Genomic DNA, 22,286 nt, shown 5'->3' on the forward strand with positions numbered 1-22,286 from the left:
AATGTATTTTTATTAGATACCCATTTTAAACAAATCCGTACACAAGCCCTGTCAAATAATAGAGACATTCATTCGATAGAATGTCACATGAAAGAAAAGTTATTAAATTTATTTACAGAATCCCTGGCACTGTTCAGCATCTTGTCAATAATTTCCGCTTTATCTTCAGACGGATAAAGGTTAGGTATATCCCCCGTGTTCATTATCATGTTGATGTCTTCCACCATGCCCTCATACTGGATCTGATTATCGGCGATGAGGAACACGATGGGCTTCCCGGAGAGCCCCGCTTTCATCAGGAGACGCTTGATGTCTTCCCTCCATTCCGGTGGTCCATACAACTTCGATATTTGTATCTGCAATACAACCAATGGGAGAATTTGTAATCTTTTTATTAGACAATTGAGGTAATGAGAATTGTACAAATACAACTGTATCTGTGACCGAGTTTAGTGGACTTCAAAGTTAAATATGCGATTGTAAATTCTACATAACTGTTTTCAACATTCTGTAAATGAGAACATGTTCTGAAATGATCCATTATTACTATTTCATGAAAGATAAATAATATTTTTTATTTTTATTAATGTTTTTAGTCTATGGATTGTAATTAATGTTAGGAATAAAATTTTCATACAAAAAGTTACATGTTTGAATTCTATTCACAAAAATATGTTTGTGGTGATGTGAAAACTCCTAAACCATTTTTTACTTATATATCAAATGTTTAATGATATGCTCAATTCATCCATTGGCAAATGCATATTAGAAGTTTATCCCTGATCCCACGGTGGCCGCGCGGCATAAGCGTTGGACTATCACGCTGTGGGTCTCAGGTTCGAATCCTGGGTCTGGCAAGTACACATATTGTTTTTCAGTTTGTGTGTGAGTCAGGGTATGGACCTAATAGGTTGAGCAAGTGGCTGACACCCATTTCTCGTAAAAAACAAAATCTGTTAATACAAACCTCTACTCTGTGGAGGCCCATATGATCCTATTAGGATCGGACATGGTCAAAAAAAAAAAAAAAATTTCATAAAAAAACTCTATGAAAAAAGGCATTTTTATTTCATTATCTTACTGTATTTTATTAAGATAAATTGTATTATTTAACTTGGGTGTATAGGATTACTTGAACTGCGATCTACCTGAAAACAGTTCATCTCCAAAATACTTGCAGCTAACTTCACAGCACTGCCTCGCCCACTTCCGCCCACTCCTACCAGCAATAAATGACCTAAAAATAAATGTAAACAAAACCATTATTACAGAAAATTAATGTTGTTGTTAATTGAATAAAGCATTAATTGATGGCCCATAGTGGTCCAACCAAAGATGAGGAAGAAAATCTCCTTCTATAAAGATGTCAATCTCACAATTATCCTCTCGACAGTCTGCACTCAGACATGTAGCAATCATATCAACTCAGCATTACAAGGGTGACACACTTCAATATTCATGTTTTGTTGTCAAAACAAATCAGAGCAGCGAAAGCGATTGTCAGCATTTCCTTAATCATAACCTAGATCAACAGAGTCTATTATGATTTATTTAATTACGACAATGACTCTTGTAATGTAATGATTTCATTTGTATAAATAGCGAGGACAATCCATAACTCGCCACCACTCATCTTAAGTCCATCACTCGACTCACTACTGCACTCGACACAGTCACCTGCTCACAGTAAATCGGTAGTTGTCACTACCGGACCGTGGCTCGGTCTCCGCGATTACTCTACACCAGCGATTTCCAAGCCGGGAGGCGCGGAGTGTTGCGAAGGGAGGCGCGAAATGTTTCACACAATTAATATAACCACAGGTTTGCAGTTTGCAAATGCTTATTTTATAAAACGGCCGCTAGATATAAACTACATAAAACAGTCCTATAAAAGATTGTTTGCAAACCTGTCTGAAAATATGGAGACTAATTTTATAATACCTCACTTTTATAGTATATTGTGAAGCGCGCTGGCTATCTCGTGAAAAAATGAAATAAAAGGGTCAAATCATAATGTTGAAATTTGAGACAAATTTGTTTAGGTACGATAATTTTGTTGTTAAACAATGCACGGACCACTAATGCATTCACTGATTTAAAAAGACGAAGTGAAGGCATTCATAAAATATTGGAGCTTTGGAAATTAAAATTACAAAAAAAATAAGTTTGCCATGTTTCCACTTTTAAATGATTTGTGCGCCAGATACATTGAAGCAAACAAAAATCTATTTACTGAGTTCTTGGTTAGTTTGCTAATGCACTTTTCACATTATTTTATTAATAGTAAAAAAAGTCGCTGGCGCAGGTGCTGCTTTGTTTCAAGGCTATTAAATATTTTAAATATGTGGTTATGCGTAGCAATTTGATGTGATACCTATATGATGATTGATATACTTAAATGATAATTTCTGATATATTATGGTATTTAAAAAGGTGTGTATTATTTAATGAAATAAAGGGGGGGGGGCGCCAAGATTAGATTTTTTTTAAAGTGAGGCGTAGTAACATAAAGTTTGGAAACCATTGCTCTACACTGTTAATCTTAACACCGACCATTGTAACTCTCTGTACTCCGCATCAAGACAATAAACACCCACAATCATCTACACCGCTGCTGCCTTTATCTACCTCATCATCCCTCTCCTACATCGACCCCTCAAGACATAAACTAAAATACTTGCCAAATGCTACATGTCTGAATGAAGTTTGAATATATTTACATTTTATCTTCTCAATAATGATGTGTGTTACAAACAAAATTATGCAATATCAGAAAAACAGGGTTTTTAAGTAATTTAAGTATGAAAAGACGACATGGAAATAATGCTTTCTGTAATCGTTTCATAGGCAATCAGTGTATGACGATTACAAATTACCTCTTTCTACTTGTCTTCACATTCTTTTGGTTCAATACAAAATGAACTGTGAAAGCCACAACAAATAATTATGATAATATTCACGAGTAAATTCGGCATTGTCTATGGTTACGTCGAGATTAAAATCTACTATTTGAAGAGCCTGGGTCCTTCCCTGGGGTGTGTAGCAAAAGATGATAATAATAAATATATTGTGGAAATTATACTAACATCTTCTCAAAACATCACTTATTCCATAATTCCTAATTCGAATTATGTTGTATGTAATTCGAATTTTCACTAGTTTATTAAAAAAAATGTATTTTTAATACAGTTGGATAAACATTATTAAAATAATTTATAATCTTCACAAACCGTTATCTTGCAAGAGAACTCGGCAGGCTCTGGATATATGTTCAAGCGCATATCTGAACATGACCATCTGCATCGGTATCGGTGACAGCAGATTGTATTCTTCTAAATAATAATCCATCTTCTCCACCATCAGATCAAGATCATTCACCTACAAGAAAGTCAACCGATTACAATATCTGCACATTGATTGAAAAATTATCCAGGCGCAGGATTTCAACCCACGATTCACCAATTTAGAGGTTAACGTAGGCATAAAAACGAATAGAATGAACTATATGGAGTTTTTTGGAGAATTTCTGGAGTTTCTGTATATTTGTTTGTAAGAAAATGAATCATTTTTTCTCATTCATTTTCAGTTACCTGTTGCATTTTTTTTTTCTTTTATTGCTGTGTATGAATATTTCTTGTTTCTTATTGCATAAATGGAATTAAAAAATGAATCTAAATATTCGATTTGCAACGTTTTTTAAGATGTAAATTAGGCAACACCGAATCATATTACATATGTACATTTTGATATCCTGAATTTCGATTTATAGGCAAGTGTTTAGGAATGAAAAATTCCAATAAATGAGAGATTAGTTTCACATTCACATATTCAGTGTTCCCAGTCTTAAAATTGGTTACAAAGTTATTTTGCGTATGCACTATACAAGCGGTGACATGCTGAAGATGGCCTGAAACACGTATAAAAAAGACACCAGCACTATCTTTTATTATTCACTTGATGCAATGTTCCACACTAAATAATATTGTTCTTTACCTGATCGTATATTTTGGGATCTGCGTCAGGTTCCATATAGTTTCCAAAGAAGAGATTCTTCAAATGATTAGTGTTTAATTTTTCACCTTCACCGACGTATTCGGATGCGACTTTATCCAAGTTGACGCGGAAATTATTGTAAGCCGCTGGCTTCACGATGTTGAAGAGCCTTTGCCTACAAGATGACAAAACTAATGAAATCATTCATTAACAGAATAGAAAAGAATTGTTTTGGATGACAAGCCAGGCAGAAAGGTGATGATAAAATCGATGGCCCAGTATTGAACGGTAACAAGTCAAAAATTCGACATTTCGCGATATTGGTATCAAAATTTGTAAAAATGAGCTCTTGACAGTTTTGTACAAAAACAATTCGAAAAAAATAATTTAGATACCTTGAGAGCGAAAAACCCATATGAAACTTTACAAACTTTCAAACAAAACCAGTTTTGTACAGAACCATTTCGAACTGTTTCCATTTAAAACTGGCGATTGCCCATACGTTTCAATTTTAAATAGATACATTCTGACATGTTTCCTTTTAAAACTTGTCAAATCTATGTGTATTGTAAAATATTCAAATATTAAAACATAATTACGAGGGTGGGTCAATAATTCCTTAGAAAAAAGCATTAAAACAGTTTTTATTTTTGTATTTTTTTTTTTATTTCTCAACATAATCTTCTTGGAGCTCAATACACTTGGTAAGACGTTTCTCAATTTTTTTTAAACCGTCAGAAAAATAAGTTTTCGGAAGGTCCTCAAAATAAGCATTTGTCCGATCGATGACTTCTTCATTTGAAAAAAAACGTTGTCCACTTAGCTATTTTTTTAAGTTTGGGAAAAGGAAAAAGTCACTGGGGGCTAAATCTGGCGAATACGGTGGGTGGTCGACCAATTCGAACTTCAATTCTTCAATTTTAGCCATTGATCGTAAACATGTGTGAACACGGGCATTGTCCTGATGAAAGAGGATTTTTTTCCTGTTTAAATGAGGCCGTTTTTCATCAATTTTGTTTTTTAGCTGGTCCAATAAAGATGCATAATAATCCCCTGTTATTGTTTTTCCTTTTTCCAAATAGTCAACGAAAATAATTTCACGTGCATCCCAAAATACAGTAGCCATAACCTTACCAGCTGATTTTACGGTTTTCGCCTTCTTTGGACATGGTTTGCCTTCGCAATCCACTGCTTTGACTGTTCTTTCGTCTCGGGAGTATAGTGGTGTATCCATGTTTCATCTACAGTCACAAAGCGACGAAAAAATTCATCCGGATTGCGTTGCATGAGCGACAACAGGGCTTTAGAGGCCACCAACCTATTGCGTTTATTGTCGACTGTGAGCAAACGCGGCACCCATCTTGCAGAAATATTTTTCATGCCCAATTTGTCATGTAAAATAGAAATGACGCTACCTTTTGAGATCCCTGTAACCTCAATTATCTCACTCAACTTTAATCTTCGGTCACTTAACACCATATCGTGGATTTTATTGATCATTTCTGGTGTAGTCACCTCTACAGGACGTCCTGAGCGTGGTTCATCCTTTGTTGATGTACGACCACGTTTAAATTCATTTAACCAGTTATAAATAGTTGCAAGTGAAGGAGCAGATATGCCGTGAACTAAATCCAACTCATTTTTTATTTCCTTTGCTGTTAACCCTTTTATATTAAAATGTTTAATAACAGCTCTAAACTCAATTTTCTCCATTTTCCATTTTTCCATTTTCCACAAGCAAATTTTTTTTTTAAATGTACGAGAAACACACAACAACCCGACCAATCTGATTGAAACTTCGCAGCATACTGAATCGGTAGTGCCGCTGCATGAAAACAAACCGCTTACAGTACTAGTCGCGCCACCTGTCGGCTTTTCTAAGGACTTATTGACCCACCCTCGTATCTCAAAACTACATTTTTTGAGTTGTTACTGTTCATTACTTGGTCACTTAGTGACCAAGTAAAGGAATTCACTGAATAACCAATAGTATTCACCACAAGGCTTTTAGAGGATATGGAAAGTTGGAAAAAGCTAATCAAGAATTCCGGAGTACCTATTCCAGAATGAGCCATGGGTGTGACGATGAACAAGAAAGAACAGAATCATTTCAATAGAAAGTTGACTATTATATTACCGGTGTCCGACTACTGATTAACCGTGGCAGCACTTTTAGTGGACTGTAATTTGGGATGATTGTGGATGTGGAGGCTGGGGGAGGGCGGTTTAAACGGGAGTCAATCCAGGCACTAACCATGATATTGTTTGGCTGTCTGTCTGGAGCAGGTCCCAGTTTTATGCACTCTCGTCCTAGTAGGTGGATTGTTCTGAGTCTCACTCTCACTATTACATTTATGAGTATGAATGATGATGACAAGTTTGTATGAATGATGAGACGCAATGTTCACTTAAACCATATCAGATTTAGCGCGTCGTAGGTCGAACATATGTGTTATGTATGAGACACCCTGTGCTGGTAACACAGCTTGATAGGTGGTCTAATTGACTGAGTTCGTAAGGAGACTCGAATTGAATTATTGCTTGGACGACAGTTGACACGGTCGTGGTCTACGAATAACTGCCTTTGTATCAATCATGAGTGACTGATGACTCATTAAATAGTTAAGCACCTGGATGACAACAATAAATGAGGATAGTAGGTATGAGATATTTGTTCAGGATTAAGAATTGGATTGGGATCATAATCGGCCCAACCAAACCGTTATGAAAATTTCATTCATTCAATCATTGTTTTATAAAAATTTAACACAATGATACAATTTTAAAACGGTGTTACAAATTGATTAAAAAATAATTTACCTGTCCTCGTCGTTGACTAGTCTATCGTAAAATACTCTGTACGTTTCGTGGACCCAAAGCAAGACAAGTTTATCGATATCCTTCAAATGGGTGGAAGGCACCAGCAAAATTCCCCTTATAACTCTTGCAAAGTCTCTCAAATTGAACAGGTAGTGGGATTTAGCAGGGGTCGGCAGAAACAGTTTTATTGTTGCCTTGTAAACTTCCATCGTGGCTGCAACAATTGCCTGTAAAACATCATAGTTTTACTACTGCTGGTACATTGATTGACAATCTGTCTAACTTTAAGTTATAGCCAGTGGCAGTTAGTCCATTGGAGCACATGAACACGTGAACCCCCAACCAAAAATACAATAATCAAATACTACAATACATAATTTGAAAACACTTCTGAGAAATGTACAATCACTAGAAAATATCTTTAAAAAAAAAAATACGACACCCAGCACGTTAGAACCATCGTCCCCCTGATTCATGCCCATGTGCTCTGACCACTAAGGCATACATGTCCTATCTAAGTGCTTTCTAATTGTGTTAATTATTGGCAATCGGTTCTTGCATTCTCTCTCTCCTTGGGCGTCTTTTGAGCGACCAAGACTTTCCACCCACCTTGATCCTGTGCTTCTCTCAGGGCAGAGTGAACGCTGCACCCAGTCAGCTCCTTCACTCGATTGCTCCAGTTAGTTTAAATCAAAGTATTATATTACCTTAATTATTAGTAACCGATGTGAGGATCACTCCAAATTTTTATTAGAACGTACTTGCACTTGCTAATTGGGCAAGCTAGATTAGTTGGCAAGTTTTAATTGAATTCTAAAAACTAACCAACACCATCTGCAATTTGTATTGTTAGTTCAATAAAACAATTATGTATGTATGACTGACAAAGTTTAGTGTGCACTATTTATGTCGGATCTTCACAGCCTACATCCACCCTTGCCACTGGTATAGTCAAGGAGATAAGTGTAACCAATATTTTTTTAATATTTCTTTATTGCCCACTTGCTCCTCTACTACTTCTGGTGCCAGCAATGCCTCCCCTTAGGTCCCTCCAGTGCTTCGGGAAACCATGATCTCCCACAACCAACACAGTAGTTAGTTTTTATCTACTCTGCAGAAACTCAACACTGGACAATGTTAACACCGCACTTGTGGTGCAAAAAAACTGTTGACATTCGTCTCGATTTCATATTTTAGACTTGAGGCGTCTAATTTCAAAAAGCGAAAAGTACATTTGGTCAAAAACGAGAAAAAAATACGCACGTATTCTTTGTATAATTTTACACAATATGTATTCATCTATAATTTCCAAAATGCGACATAACCCTACGAAAAAAAATATTTTATGTATTGATTTATTACAAAAAGCGCCAAGTCCGTGTTTCATATTATTTAAAGCTTGGTTAATTTCGCGCGTGTTTAAGTCAACCAATAAGAGAATCCAATATTGAAAAGGGCGTCTCCCATGCTGCAGCGTCTGGCAAACTCATGACAGTGCCACGGAAATATGTGCCTTATGCGGAGTAAATTAAAAAATGAGTTACAAATAGCGCTATGTCCAATTTTATTTTGCCTATATTTATTACATTTAAGAGTTTATCGGCTGAAACAAATTGCCATTTGGATCTAATTTTGACATAGAATACAACGGAAAAAATAATTTCACGTTAAAACAAATAATTGAAGCTTGAAACATAAAAACGTTGTTTCCCAAAAATATTGAATTGCGGACTTGTCGCTTTTTGTAATTAGACGCCTCACTTGTCTTTGTATTCCTTGACCCTCTCACAGAACTTATTAGGTCAACATACCTTATTTAGCCGTGTTAGGTTGTCAGGGAATCCTTTCTCGAAATGCCAGTCGATAATGGATGTAAAGATCTTATACAACGTGGCATCTTCGAAGGAGTCCACCGAGATGATGTGCATGTGGCGAGTGAGGCGGCTGGTAATTGCATTCGACCCACCCCCAGGGGGCAACATGGCCCCTATGAATTGCTGAAAACAATATTATCAATATTACATTTTGCTTACTCATCGAAATTTCTTTAAAAGTTATTAAAAGTTAATTTCAAGAAATGGTAAGACTTGTTAAAACTTTCTTAAGGCATTTATATGATATTTATTTATTTAAGAAAACAAAGCATTGTGGACATAACAAATCTAAATTCAAGACATTCACAACATGAGATTTACATTATAACAAATATTACCCTCACAAGAGAGAAGAAGTGAATATATAATAATAATTAATAAAAAAAAGCATAAGTTCAATTTAATACAGAAAAATAAAATTTCAAATACAAAATACATAGCACGTCACCGAAAATGTCTACATCTTTGGGGAGCGCATTGACTAGTCTTGCACCCCTCGCTAATGGTGCCTGATAGGCTTGACACGAGGGAACGGTTCCGATCCAGAATAAATCATGGCTGCGACCACGTAGGTAATTGACAGGCTGAGTAGAGTAGAGAGAGTAGAGACGTAGAGCTGTTATATAGTTTATTTGCGACCAATGTCCCATCTTCAGCATAGATGAGACAAGAAGCTGCATATTCCGCTTTCGTATTACCCCGTTTCTGGCTAAGTTACACCACAATGCACAGCCAATATCCATCGCTAGTACCTGTTTTCGAAACTCAGCATTCAGTTGCTCTGAACCTTCATAAGCTGCCATGACTCATTACCATAAATCATCAAATTTTACTCTCATGTATTATTTACTATGAGCGCGATGCAGTCACTAGTTAGGCTTGACTTAGTTAAATAAATAATCGCCAAGATGGCTTTTCGTCAAAATGTTATTTTATGAAAAAGTTTTAGTACCTACTTACATATATAAATATAATATTAAAAAATAATGACATAGCCATGCGTATTTTCTTCGGTTTTTCATATTCTGTTTAGGTACCAATCGATGCGCAAACGGAAACGACGAAATTCATGCATAAATAATGACAAATCGCACTGTATAAAAAATTGCAGGCAAATCATTTTGAAGAATAATCATTACGTTTAATGTAAATATACAATTGCATAGGTCGGTCCTTAGGATTGGGGAATTAAAAATAAAAATATTCAATCAACAAATGTTATGAAATTAATTATCGGCAATCCTTCAAATATAACAACTGTTTGATATTTTCCTCAAACATAATCTCTAAAAATGAAAAACCATGAAAGAAGAGTGGTTTAAATGCTTCCACGCCACGATCTCTGTGAGTAATTTGAAAACAAGGAAAATATATTCAAAGAATAAAAGATATGCCTTCGGCTAGAAATACGGTGAAAGATAGAATATCAATAACTGGATTGTAATTTTTAAACTTTTTAATAGAATTCTTAAAAACTTTAAAAAAAAATTTTTTGAATTTAGACCTAAGCTCATCACAGTATAAAAAGTATTAATTGATATGTCAAATGTTAGCATGTGGCGCCCTAACTCAGTGGACAACTTATACTGATGGATCGAAACATAAAATGAACATTTTCTCACCACATCAACCAATTCCTGCTTGGAACAGTCTTTAAAATCGTACCAGTGCCCGTGATCAATCCATTGCCTCAGTAGCTCCAAAGGAGGCTGTGCCCCGTATACTTCCTTCTGAGGCATGCTCAAGTCATCCACAAAGAGGACACACTTGAAATAACAGAATACTTAAATAACTATGACAGTACAGATAAATATATGTTAAATGGAATGCCTGCACAATTACCACACCTGAAATTGATTAATACAGGTAACCTTCGTTCATCGCGATACAGGTATATCACGATCGATTTTTTAAATTATTTTTTGTGTTCCACACTTATTTTGACATGTGCCACGTGACAGGAATTGTCATAATCAGATTATTTAACAGTTATAATACTTTTATTTTATATACAACGTTTATTATTTTATTATTTTTTTTTAGTTTATTGATAAAATGATTTTATATTTTCAATTGATTTATTTCTCATATCCCCCAAGTTAATTGCGGAATTTTGTTTATCGCGACCGTATCCAAAACCCACGATCAAAAGTTTTGTCATATAGAGTGAAAAGGTCAACATGAAGACTTATAGAAAGCTTTAATACACAGGTTCCCTGTCCTGTTTTATTGGATAATAACGTTATACACGACTAAATACATATTGTGTCCAAAGGATGTAAACTGCAAATTCCGATTTATTATCTAAATTTAGCCCTGCAATAACTAATTACAGATTAGGAATAATGTAAACCATTATTAATTTATTATTATCACGTCTATTTTTCATTTTAACTTTGACCGAAAACCAAAACAAAAACGTTTCTGTGCCTATTGTAAAATTTGATTTGTGTGGAATACGTCCTTTTTCCTTTCTACATTCGATATAAAAGGCGAGTCACCCATGACCCTCTGCACAGATTTGCACAAAAAAGCATTTTTAATAGGATGAATGAAACACATGTCGATATCAAATGCATATTAAATAAATACAAAGATTATAATGGATTTAAGTTTTATACTATTCCATTTGAGTCACTTTTTGCGACCTGGGTTTCGCCTTTCAGCACCTTCAGAATAATGGAATAGTACAAAACTTAAATCCATTAGAATTTAAATTCAAATACCATCAAGTACCTTCGGTCGATAGTATTAATATTATAAATACAAAGATATTTCAAAGCTTATCATATTAATGACTCCTCAATAAATATGGATGATTTTTACCTGTTTGCCCATGGACGGTCCAAACACACCCTTTCGCCGTCTATCCAACTTGGACATGATTATATCTTGAGTCTGAAATATAAAAATCGGTTAGCTTTAAAATTTTCATAATATTCGTAAATTTCCACATTGAATGCGAGTAAACTAATCAATTGCAACCTGATTTGCAGTAGTCCTTGCGGAGAAATTGATGGTGTTGGTGATGTATTTATCTCTGGGCAAATCCATGAAGTGTCCCTGCACGACGCATGACTTGCCGGTGCCGGTGGGGCCCACCAGCAAGACGGGGATCTGCTGCGATATCAGCCGATGCAGGAAGAAACGCATGCAGGCATTCTCATTAGTCTGAATGATGATTTCGTTCACCTGAAAATAATCAGACAAGAGGCTTTATATTTCTGTATGCTGTATAAGGCAGTGGTGAACAATCACTGCTGAACTTTTAATTACCTTTTAATTACCACATTTAAATAACACGTTAAAATTATATCTAATGGCCAAGTAATCCAAACGCGCCAGTCGCGGTGTTAGCACTAAATGAGTATACGCAATTATTCAGTGCTTTTCTTTCATCAGCTCTGCAATTCTATATTGATCTTGGCTACCTCACGAAGAGGTATGGTGGATCTATCCACAACCTATCGGGTTCATGTTCCAAACACACATTGTAAAACAACATGTGAATTTGTCAGACCTGATTTTTTTTTAATATATAGATATATAAGTATATATATCATAAATCTTTATAACACTACAACAGGCCAAGAAGCCTAATTACAGTAGTCTAGTGAAACAGTAGTGTATTTAGTAATAGATGTGAAACAATCAGATACACCCAGGCTTTGAGAAAATCACATAAATATATTGTGGCTTCACCGAGATCGAGCCCGGAGCTCCCGGATGAAAGACAAGCGCATTACTCACTGCGCCTAAGATCCACAACTTCATAGGTGGACAAAATATCACTACCATTACCATATTACATACCAGTTTAAATGGATTATTTGACATTTTACATTCACCTTGGCTAGCAAAGAAATTATTTAATTACGAGAATTTATTCACCACAACATGCAATAAATTAGTGCTTTGGCATGGAGTGTGTATGATAGATGAGGAGATGAGTGAAGAATGAAGATTTGCAGGTGCTGGCGAGTTAATGTCAAGTCATGTAGAGTTTACATAGGTTCAATAATAAAAGATAACAGCGAGGTAGGTATTTTTGCCCGAGGCACGATGATACTTAGTGACGGTTTTCTACCAAGATAAAATGCAGAGTGTAATATTCGTTCAATCGTGATGGGCTTTTTATTGAAACCCATCATGATTGAAAATGCTTACACTGACTATCCCAGGCCTTCGGTGAGAAAATGCATTTTTCATATAAGCTAAGGTGAAAAGTGCTTATTTGCAAGTAGTAATTCAATTGTGTGCAATCTGTATGCAAGTAAAATATATGTGATAAACAATGTTATTTTCGGCATTATTCAAAACTGCCGACGGCCTGTGAATAATGTATAAACAGTTATTGAATAAATAATATTAATTTGAGAGTTATTTCTATGTCAGGATTTTGCTGACCCTGCTTGGTTCTCACGGAACTCTTTGATCGCCACAGTGCTATGTAGTGCGTATTTAAATTAAACACAGTGATATCTATTCAATTTCAACTCACACTAGGTATTAAATTATGAATAGTGATGTCTGGTGCTAAAATAAAAATATGTAAAACCAAGCATGTATTATATATTGAAAGTTTCTGTGTTTGAGATAATGATAGATTACTTTGGCGTTGGAGAGAGTGGGATTTCTTTTTCAGTCTCCACCCAGTTGATCCAGGTGCCTCCGTTCTTCTTATCGTAGACAAAGTCGAAAACGGAGCCCCGCTCGGGGATCATCTGATTCTTGGCGATCTTCACCATCTTCGGCTTCGGAAACTCTTCCACGGCTCCATCCATCAGCTTGCGGAAGTAAACGTCAAATTTTTTGCGACTGTCTCCTGCAAATTAAGCCAACATCTAAATCAGAAAAATAAGAAATATCAACACTTTTTTAACATCACTGTCTATCCCTCTCACGCATACGCAGTTGAATAGGGATCTACACACTTCAGGAATACCATCTATTTAAAACCCTATGCTCCGAAATTAGAGCAAAGAATGAACTGTATGACTTCAACCCTTTACTCTCTGCAAATTATTTATACCAATCACATGATTCAGTTTGAGTTTGTAATTATTTGTCCATTACAGAAATGTATGCTACAATTGTTTGAAAGATTTGATTAGTATGGCATTTAAATTGTTAAAAGAATAAAATTACCTGTAATAGTTGCACACATTCCCCATAGGACAGCGAACACAAACGTGTAGAGGAGCCATAGAGTGCTGACTTGATTTTCTCCTTCGAGCATAGTTGTAAAAAGTCTTGAAAATGACTAAAAGTATACAAAAAATAATACTATTAAATTCCAATACAAATACAGTACACTCTCAGTCATCCGCTGCTTGATTATCCAACAACTACTATAATCCGCCGTTATTTTTACTAGTTGAAAACACAAAATCAAGCTTTATAATTTGCCAGTATTCGATTGTAAAATTCAGTAGTCCGCCGAACGCAGATGAGACGGGTTTATTTTGGAAACCTTTCCTTCGTAAAACGTAAGTTCATCGCAAAGAAAGTAATTTACAAAGGAGGAAAGTGCCCAAGGACTGCATCACAATTATGCCGTGCTCCAATACAACCGGGACACACAAAATGAAGCTTTTGGTCATAGGGAAACCCAGGAATCCTAAACCATTCAAGAATATCTGCCTCACCGAACAACTGGTTGTGTCAAGTGATTTCCTGTTTAATATTTAGTTAATAAACTTAGTTTATAAATATGTATAATTTAGTAAATACTTGATTTTAAATATAAATAAAACCGTAGTTTACTAGTACAAATTTCTCAAAAAAACTATTTTTACGAAATACCTGTTTTAATTTTACCATATTTTGTATGTATGCACTATAATCCGCCGCATTCACTAAGGCACGACATGCTAGTCACGCGCTCAAGTTTCCAGTCAACGTAAAACAGTGGTACCAATATCAGTAGATTCGATGAAAATTGGTAGCACTGCGTAACAAGTGTCATGCTATAAAAACCATAATAACCAAAGACCTCAAAAGTACAAGATAAGCAAAATTAAAATAACCTAATTGTATTCAAGTAAACGCAGCAGCGAGCGTGTCATCAGATTTTGTACAAAACAGCTGATGTTCCAGTTTGACAGTTTGAGGTTATGTGATTATTATTTCAAGTGGATTTCAGTAGCGCCGTGTGCGAAGCGTCACATTGGTCAGTTTATGAGTTCCATCACTAACCAGTTGCGCCGTGGGAGGAGGGCCTAATTGGACACTTTTTTTAGGGTGGCGGATTACTCAGAGAGTACTGTACATATAATTCATAATTTTATAGAAATATAATTCCTCAAATTAGGTAGAAATGTAATTCGTAATTTGATGAAACATTAACATATAATTATAGATTTTCCAAAAAATAAAGTTTGAAATGCGCACGATGACAGATGAACAAAACAAATTAAAACAGTATTATCGTCATTCTCATCATTCACTAGCAATAATTATATATTTCCGACCATGTCCGATTCTAATAAGATCATATGGGCCTCCACAGAGTGGAGGTTTGTATTAACAGATTTTATTTTTATGAGAAATGGATGTCAGCCACTTGCTCAACCTATTACCCCACACTCTGACTAATACACAAATTAAAAAACAGCATGTGTACCTACTTGCCAGACCCAGGATTTGAACGTGGGACCCATGACACCAGTGGTGAAGGGTGGAGGTAGGCTGTTAGGATCCGCCATAAATGGTGCACACTAAACTTTGTCAGTCATACGTATTATTTGTTTTCATTGAAATAAGACTACAATTCACAAATAGTGTTAATTAGTTTTTAAAGTTCAATTAAACCCTGCGAAATCAAGCTATAAACAAGCAAAAAGTACTCATCTATCTATAAAGTATCTAAAATTATACAATTAAATACTACATAACTTTGAATATTTTATAAATAGAATAATATTTTTATGTATTATATTTTGGTTAGGCAGGGCTTAATGAATTTCATAAAAATAAACCAACAATATGGGTGAAATATGTATTCTTAATGCAATAAAAACAAATAAGTATGAATAAAAAAGTGTGCACAATTTTGTCTTATCACCCAAAATATACCAAAATTATTATGGTTTGGTTTAGGCAGGGGTTAATTGATTTTTAAAAACTGACCAAAACCATATGTAAATTATTGTAGCTTAGTTCAATTAAAACAAATACGTATGACTAACAAAGTGTAATGTGCACTATTTATGGCAGATCTTAACAGCCTACCTCCACCCTTTGCAACTGCTCAACACTGAAGCCGGCGGCCATCGTGGGTGTTATAGTTAATAATTAAATCATACATGCATATTATATTATATTGTAGAATTAACAAACTGCAGTCTTGGACTGAAATCCCGGTTGGAGAAATGTTGATTGATCCGTAAGTACCAATTAGGCGGATTCTTTGTCATACGATTTTAACTCTGTCACATTGTAGTTATCTCGGAGACATTATTTTTAAGAAAAGAAATATATTTACATGAAACAGATGAAGTTCGCTGGTCTTGACGAAGAATCTGCATTGCTCTTCAAGGAATGAGAATATTGCCGGCATGATCCAATCAATCAAATCTTGAAGCAGCTCCATTTGCTCAGGCAGTAGTCTGCTTGACAGGATGTTGTTGTAAGATCGCATCAACGGATGCCATCCTGTAAACCAAACAAAAATACAATAATTCCAGTGTCTTTCTTATATTACGCAGCCAGGACAAGAATTTCCACCGTATTTATCACACATTTTCTCTTACATAAACGATTGTTTATTTAATACACTAAACCGGGAAATGTCACGGAGAGTTGAGACTTTGAGATGTGGCTGTATAGATGCATCGTCAAAATTCCTTAGAATGACCAAATGTTGATGTTGTCAATCGAATGGGGAAGAACTAAGAAGTTCTGCGAGAGGACAAAATAACAGCATCCCCAACTTGTCATCCAAGGAAACATCAATCGTAAACGTAGCATTGTTAAATTATTATATATATAGTAAAATTGTTCTGGACAGCAGATGATAATGCGAAGATCGCGACGGTGGCCTGCCTCTCTTAGGATATGGCACAATTAAAAGATTTAATACGTAGTCCTCAAAAAGTAATTTACCTAGTTCCTTCGACTCAAAGTAAATCATTCCGCAACGTGAGACGGTGGCGGGCGACGCCTGATCCAAGTTGGCAGGTTCGAATATGAGATTCATCGTGTTAGACATCTGTCAACAAGGAAAATAACTAATTTATAATAATTATTAAAACATAAAAGAATTGAAGTTAATATGTAATTTTACACCGTTTATTCATCTTCATTATCAGAAACGCAACAGCCCTGGATGCGTCCTTTAACAACTCTCTCCATTTACCTAATCCATAGTGGCCGTTTTCCATTTTGGTACCCCAAGTAGCCGGCATTTCGTCTTTTAAGAAACAACACCGCGTAAGTCCCCATTTGGCGCGGTTTTGAGTTTTGAATAACATTCGGTAGGTAAAAAAATCCTACACCGTGTTCCTTCTATGAAAAAATTCTTTTTGGGTGAAAAAATGATTTTTTTTTTAACTAAACACAAAAAAAATAAGTTAAAAGGTATCAATTTTCAATTTTTTGAGACGTTTTTTGTTTACCCTGAAAATTTTAATTAAACGACTTCCGCGGTGTTGTTTCTTAAGCGACGATTTATTGATAGTTCCAACTAAACGATAAATTTTCAGCCTGTCTCTTCTTCTGTGTCTTATTCGGTTGCTCCACACCACACTCTTTGCCAGTTTATTGTTATTACGGTGCACATGATATAAATATGATATGATATAAAGTAAGTATATATATATATTCTTTTTAACACTACAACAGGGCATGAGGCCCAATGATAGTAGTGTAGTTAGTAATAGAAGTGAAACAATCAAAAACACCCAGACTTTGAAAAAATTTCATAAATATATTCTTACCTCACCAGGAATCGAACCTCCAGTCCATGGATGAAAGACTAGCGGCTTTCGTACTGGACTACGAGGGCCGACGACATGATCTAGTCAGTTCAATCATAAATTGCAAATTGTCAGAGACTGTAGAACTCAGCATTCCTATACCTGAATGGTCCATAAATAAAGTGAAGATTTTTTCAAAAATATTCAGAGCTCGTTGATTTCTCAGAGTTAATGCCCATGTTTCCAAGGCATCGATAAGCATGGACTTTACATGTGTGCTTTCAGTTTGGCAAGATAACGTCTTAAAAATGTCTTAATAATAAGACACCGGTCTTGGAGTAAATAAAATATATAACATTGACTTAAAACGTTTTAATAGACTAAAGATGTTAAAGAAAGACAGTATTATACCCTGTTTATATGTGCATGGATTTACTGCAGACAGTACATATTATCGCGGCCATAACAAGAAAATGTACGTGTAAACATGTATTATCCAGCAGTCGCAACATTGCATGCATGAATCAAAAAAGTTCGGAAGCTGGGGAGCAGACAGTTGGGATTTTTTAGAACTGTACCTGCACAGTAGAACGATAGTGGCGAACCTGCCGGAAAAAAACGAACTACACCGCGGAAAGACTTGAGAACTTTTAACGCAGAGAGGTTAACCGATTTTTACGACCTGTCAAACAGTACCATAAAATGACAACATCGTATCTCGCTTACTCTCAAAGAATGAGATTAGAGAGGCTATCATGATAGTTTAAAATACACACTATTGCTGTACTTACTGCCAGTAAATCCATGCGTTTTTTTTCGGCAGGTCCCCCACTATCGTTCTACTGCCCATGCGCATACGTCATGCAAGTTCCAACTATCACGTGAAAAAGTAGAAGCTTCTGAACTCTTTTGATCCATGCAAGCAATCTTGCAACTTGCACGATAATACGTGTTTAAACGTGCATTTTCTTGTTACGGCCGCGGTAATACGTACTGGTCATTAGTTTTCATACATACTCCGAACATGGTCCACCAATCTTATTGTTTTTTGCATACAAAAGTGATCAGAGATCTTTGTAGGGAATTCACAGAAGAAGATTCAACATCTTTATACATAATTAGATTAGATTAAATAGATGAAGACTAGTTGTTACCTGTATTATTTCACCAGTCATGAGACAGAGTTTCTTATTGTCGTCTAGTACCGTATTCATGTTTTCTATCCAAACCGCGTCGACTGGCCCATCAAACATTATCCACTTGCGTTCTTTCGTAGTCGACGATGCAAACTCTCTGAATGTCACCGCCAGAACTCCATCCGACCTAGATAACAAATGTTGAGAAACAGAAACAGTCAAATAATTTGCAATATAACTAGAAGGATCCATATCACACCGTGAGTGTAAAACCAAGGCATCTGCAAATTTTTCGATTTCGAGGTTGAATGCAAAACAACAGCAAAAGTCGTGAACTTGATAATGTAAAAGTGAAGTAACTGAAAGAACATACTGATACACCCCTGTTACAGGCGGGCTTCTCCCGGTGTAAAATAATCGTTTAGTAGTCATAGTAGGTGTATTTAGTGCATTTTGGTGCCTGAATAATCAAAACTTGAAACTTCAAAAGTGACCGTCCATTGTGTCTAAGTGTAAAGTGTTCAACCAATGTGTGCTACCAACGCTCACGTATGCATGTGAAACATGGACTCTTTATGTAAGAGAAATTATAAACATAATGAGTAGCGCAACGTGGCGTGGAAAAGTGCATGTTGGGCATAATGCGTAAAGATCACAAAAGAACCCAATAGATAAGAAAGCAGACAAGAATACGCGATATGATAGAGGCCATATGGACAATTAATGTCAGCACACAAGAGCACCAAACTCTCACAGGGACAAACTCGCTGGATAGACGAACTCATAAAGTTCGGTAGATGTACGTAACAGCAAAGAACTAGGGACTGAGAAGAGTGGATGGAGGGTATGGGAGGCCATCATCCAGAACGACCCCAGCTGATGAAGATGATTTTATCAAATTCCCAACACGTAACTAGTTCCATTATTTACGAGTAATGACAATTTAATGCACTTCTATTAGTGATAAAAATCTAATGTAGGCATTGATTTACTATATTGGGCAGGCCTTTAGCTAAATTCACATATTATATTTGATGCATATACATTTTCAGGCAGTTCGTAAAGCATTCAGAGTCATTTATTGGTCAACGGATTAGGATTAAATAGTATGCAGCCAATGAGGTATCGATTGTTTAGTATGGAGTGGTTTGATTCAATGAGATTTTGTATCGAGTTTTCCCAAACTGCAGATGGGCAATGTACAATTATCATTTTTAAGAACATCTCCATTAGCGCAGCAAAAAAATCAAACCTCATTGAATGTAGGTATCTACTACTGATTTTTACAAACACTTTCAAACTCACTCAAAATTTGTTTTTATAATAATTGATCCTTTAAATTGTACCTTCTATTATTGTATTAATTAATTATTATATAAACGAGAATTAACTGTCTTTGTTGTCAATGTGCATTTTACCATAATACCTGAAGATGCTGAAAGATGAAACCTGAGTTACATAAAACGACTCAAATGGAATAAATAGTACAAAGCTCAAATCAATTAGAATCTAGATTTAAATTCAATCAAGTGATTAATAATTTTATTAATATTCTGTTGGTGTATTGAAACATGACAGCTATAAACTGTTGTAGATAGCCACCATCTTTAGAATCTGTATTGACATTTCGGCATTGTGTACACATTACATAAAACTTTGTGTCGATACAAGGATGGGTGGACAATATTGAGACAGTGACGTCCCGTGGGGATAGGCAGATTGAGCGTCGCTTGGGGGCGGCAGTTACCCGAAGGGCGGCAAATCGAGGAGAATAATTAGGTACCTACTTATATATGGAAATAGCTACCTTATTTTAGTAATAACGGAAATATCTTTCCATTACAAACATCAGCTCACTGGTTGGAGACAAAATGTATTAGTTACTATAAAAGGTTTAACAGGACTGTAGTTTTTTGTCAGGTTCACGATGTCTAGTTTACTTCTGTTGTCCTTGAACGTCGCGTCCTTGGTGACCAGCAATGACATGTGCAGATTTGCGAATTACCTTTGAATTAAACCTACAATTAATTTTAATTTTACCTACATACTTACCTAATTTAAATTTATCCAAATATGTTTGCCAGTCACTCGCGAGTTTTGGAAGTTGTTAGGTGTATTTTTAAATGTATCTGAAACCGTAGACTGGCAATAATGTCTATTGAAGCAGATATGGCATTTAAATTAGATTTAGATACAAAACATTTCTTAGATATTGATGTCATGAAAGGATGATAAAAATACGATATAAAAAAATTGGGCGGCATTTTGGCGCTACCTAGGGGCAGCATTTTGTATTGGGACGTCACTGTATTGAGGTACCGAGGGAGATACTCCATTGCATGATTTCGACACCACAACACCATAACACCATCAAAATAGTAATATAAAACACATGTCACAAACCATTCATGCGAGGCAGAATCGAAACAACCGTAAAGCTGAGCCATTGTGATAGCTTTGGGGTTGATAATCTTGTAGATGGCAGCACGTTCTTTGTGGCGCGCCGGCGGTCTTTGCGTCTGGAGACATCGTAGCGCCTCAGCTAACGTCTGTCCAATCAAACAAGGCCTACTTATTACTCTGTGCAATATTGTATACTGTAACCAATATGACTATAGGTAATCTTCGTAAGGGTAACATAGAGTCTAGCAGGAGTGATTTTTAGGGGTGGTTAGATGCGTGTCTTGAAATTTGTGTATATGCATTTCGTTGTACCATAGTTCACAGTGAGCTGTTGTATCGGAAATAGATGGCTGTATACATGGCCCCCACAAGGTGGGAGCTGACAGGGCTCTAGCCTGGGGGCCCGGGCTTAGAGGGGGCCCGGCGTGGCAAGCCGACCAGTTAAATGAGAAAAACACACCACAAATTTGCTCTAATAGTAAAAAAAGTCACTACTAAGTCAATAATTATTAACATTTAAAAATATGTGTCTGTGCAATATAATTTGATGTGATATTTTGATTGATATAATTAAATGATAATTCACGTGTAGAATTTTGTTATATAATTATTTTGTGTGTTTTCTGGCGAAGGGTTCCATATTACTTGGGTACCTACCACAAAATGAGGTCGCGATCAGGGCTTCATAATTTATGAGTGCCGACAACTCAATAAATCAACTGGATTTATTTAAAAATCGGTAAAAATACACGGAATACCCTTAACCCTAGGGTTCCATGGAGACCATTCGAGGAACACTGCTGTAAAAAATCACACTGCCCTTAACCTTAGCGATAGGTAAGGGGGCCCGCCATAGATCCTAGCCTGGGGGCCCTCTTTTGGATGCGGGGGCCATGGCTGTATAGTACTGAGATAAAATGTATGTCTAAATAAATACTTAAAAAATACATAATAAAAACCACCTGAATACAAGGGAGAGAAATACAATCATAATATAGTAGGTGCTCGTAAGTATCAAATGATATCTATCAAATGTCTGACAATATTGACAGCGTTAGTATAAGATATTTGATACCAATCAATATGAAATTAATGTTGTTATTGAATATAATAGAATTGGAACATTACTGTCTGCAATGCTA

The 22,286-nt window shown here is 35.8% G+C and overlaps 2 protein-coding genes across 2 annotated transcripts in view; both read right to left on the reverse strand.

Annotated features, from left to right (window-relative positions):
- The window catches only part of LOC147070253 (dynein axonemal heavy chain 3-like), a 45,317-nt gene extending 32,793 nt beyond the window's left edge, over positions 1 to 12,524 (reverse strand). The window contains exons 1-10 of the mRNA XM_085949927.1: positions 12,501 to 12,524; positions 11,673 to 11,879; positions 11,514 to 11,585; positions 10,310 to 10,453; positions 8,625 to 8,810; positions 6,814 to 7,040; positions 3,994 to 4,168; positions 3,231 to 3,378; positions 1,149 to 1,237; positions 117 to 356 (exon numbers count right to left, since the gene is read on the reverse strand). Coding sequence (XP_085806053.1) covers positions 117 to 356; positions 1,149 to 1,237; positions 3,231 to 3,378; positions 3,994 to 4,168; positions 6,814 to 7,040; positions 8,625 to 8,810; positions 10,310 to 10,453; positions 11,514 to 11,585; positions 11,673 to 11,879; positions 12,501 to 12,524 — 1,512 coding nt within the window. The remainder of the gene's footprint in view (positions 1 to 116; positions 357 to 1,148; positions 1,238 to 3,230; positions 3,379 to 3,993; positions 4,169 to 6,813; positions 7,041 to 8,624; positions 8,811 to 10,309; positions 10,454 to 11,513; positions 11,586 to 11,672; positions 11,880 to 12,500) is intronic.
- Positions 12,525 to 13,294: 770 nt separating this feature from the next.
- LOC147070254 (dynein axonemal heavy chain 3-like) overlaps positions 13,295 to 22,286 on the reverse strand; it is a 48,274-nt gene continuing 39,282 nt past the window's right edge. The window contains exons 27-32 of the mRNA XM_085949929.1: positions 21,145 to 21,290; positions 18,760 to 18,928; positions 16,794 to 16,899; positions 16,174 to 16,343; positions 13,836 to 13,950; positions 13,295 to 13,512 (exon numbers count right to left, since the gene is read on the reverse strand). Coding sequence (XP_085806055.1) covers positions 13,295 to 13,512; positions 13,836 to 13,950; positions 16,174 to 16,343; positions 16,794 to 16,899; positions 18,760 to 18,928; positions 21,145 to 21,290 — 924 coding nt within the window. The remainder of the gene's footprint in view (positions 13,513 to 13,835; positions 13,951 to 16,173; positions 16,344 to 16,793; positions 16,900 to 18,759; positions 18,929 to 21,144; positions 21,291 to 22,286) is intronic.

The sequence above is a fragment of the Rhyacophila brunnea genome, unplaced genomic scaffold (genome assembly GCF_057557595.1).
Source record: "Rhyacophila brunnea isolate RB1 unplaced genomic scaffold, BYU_Rbru_1.0 scaffold_22, whole genome shotgun sequence".
NCBI lineage: Eukaryota > Metazoa > Arthropoda > Insecta > Trichoptera > Rhyacophilidae > Rhyacophila > Rhyacophila brunnea.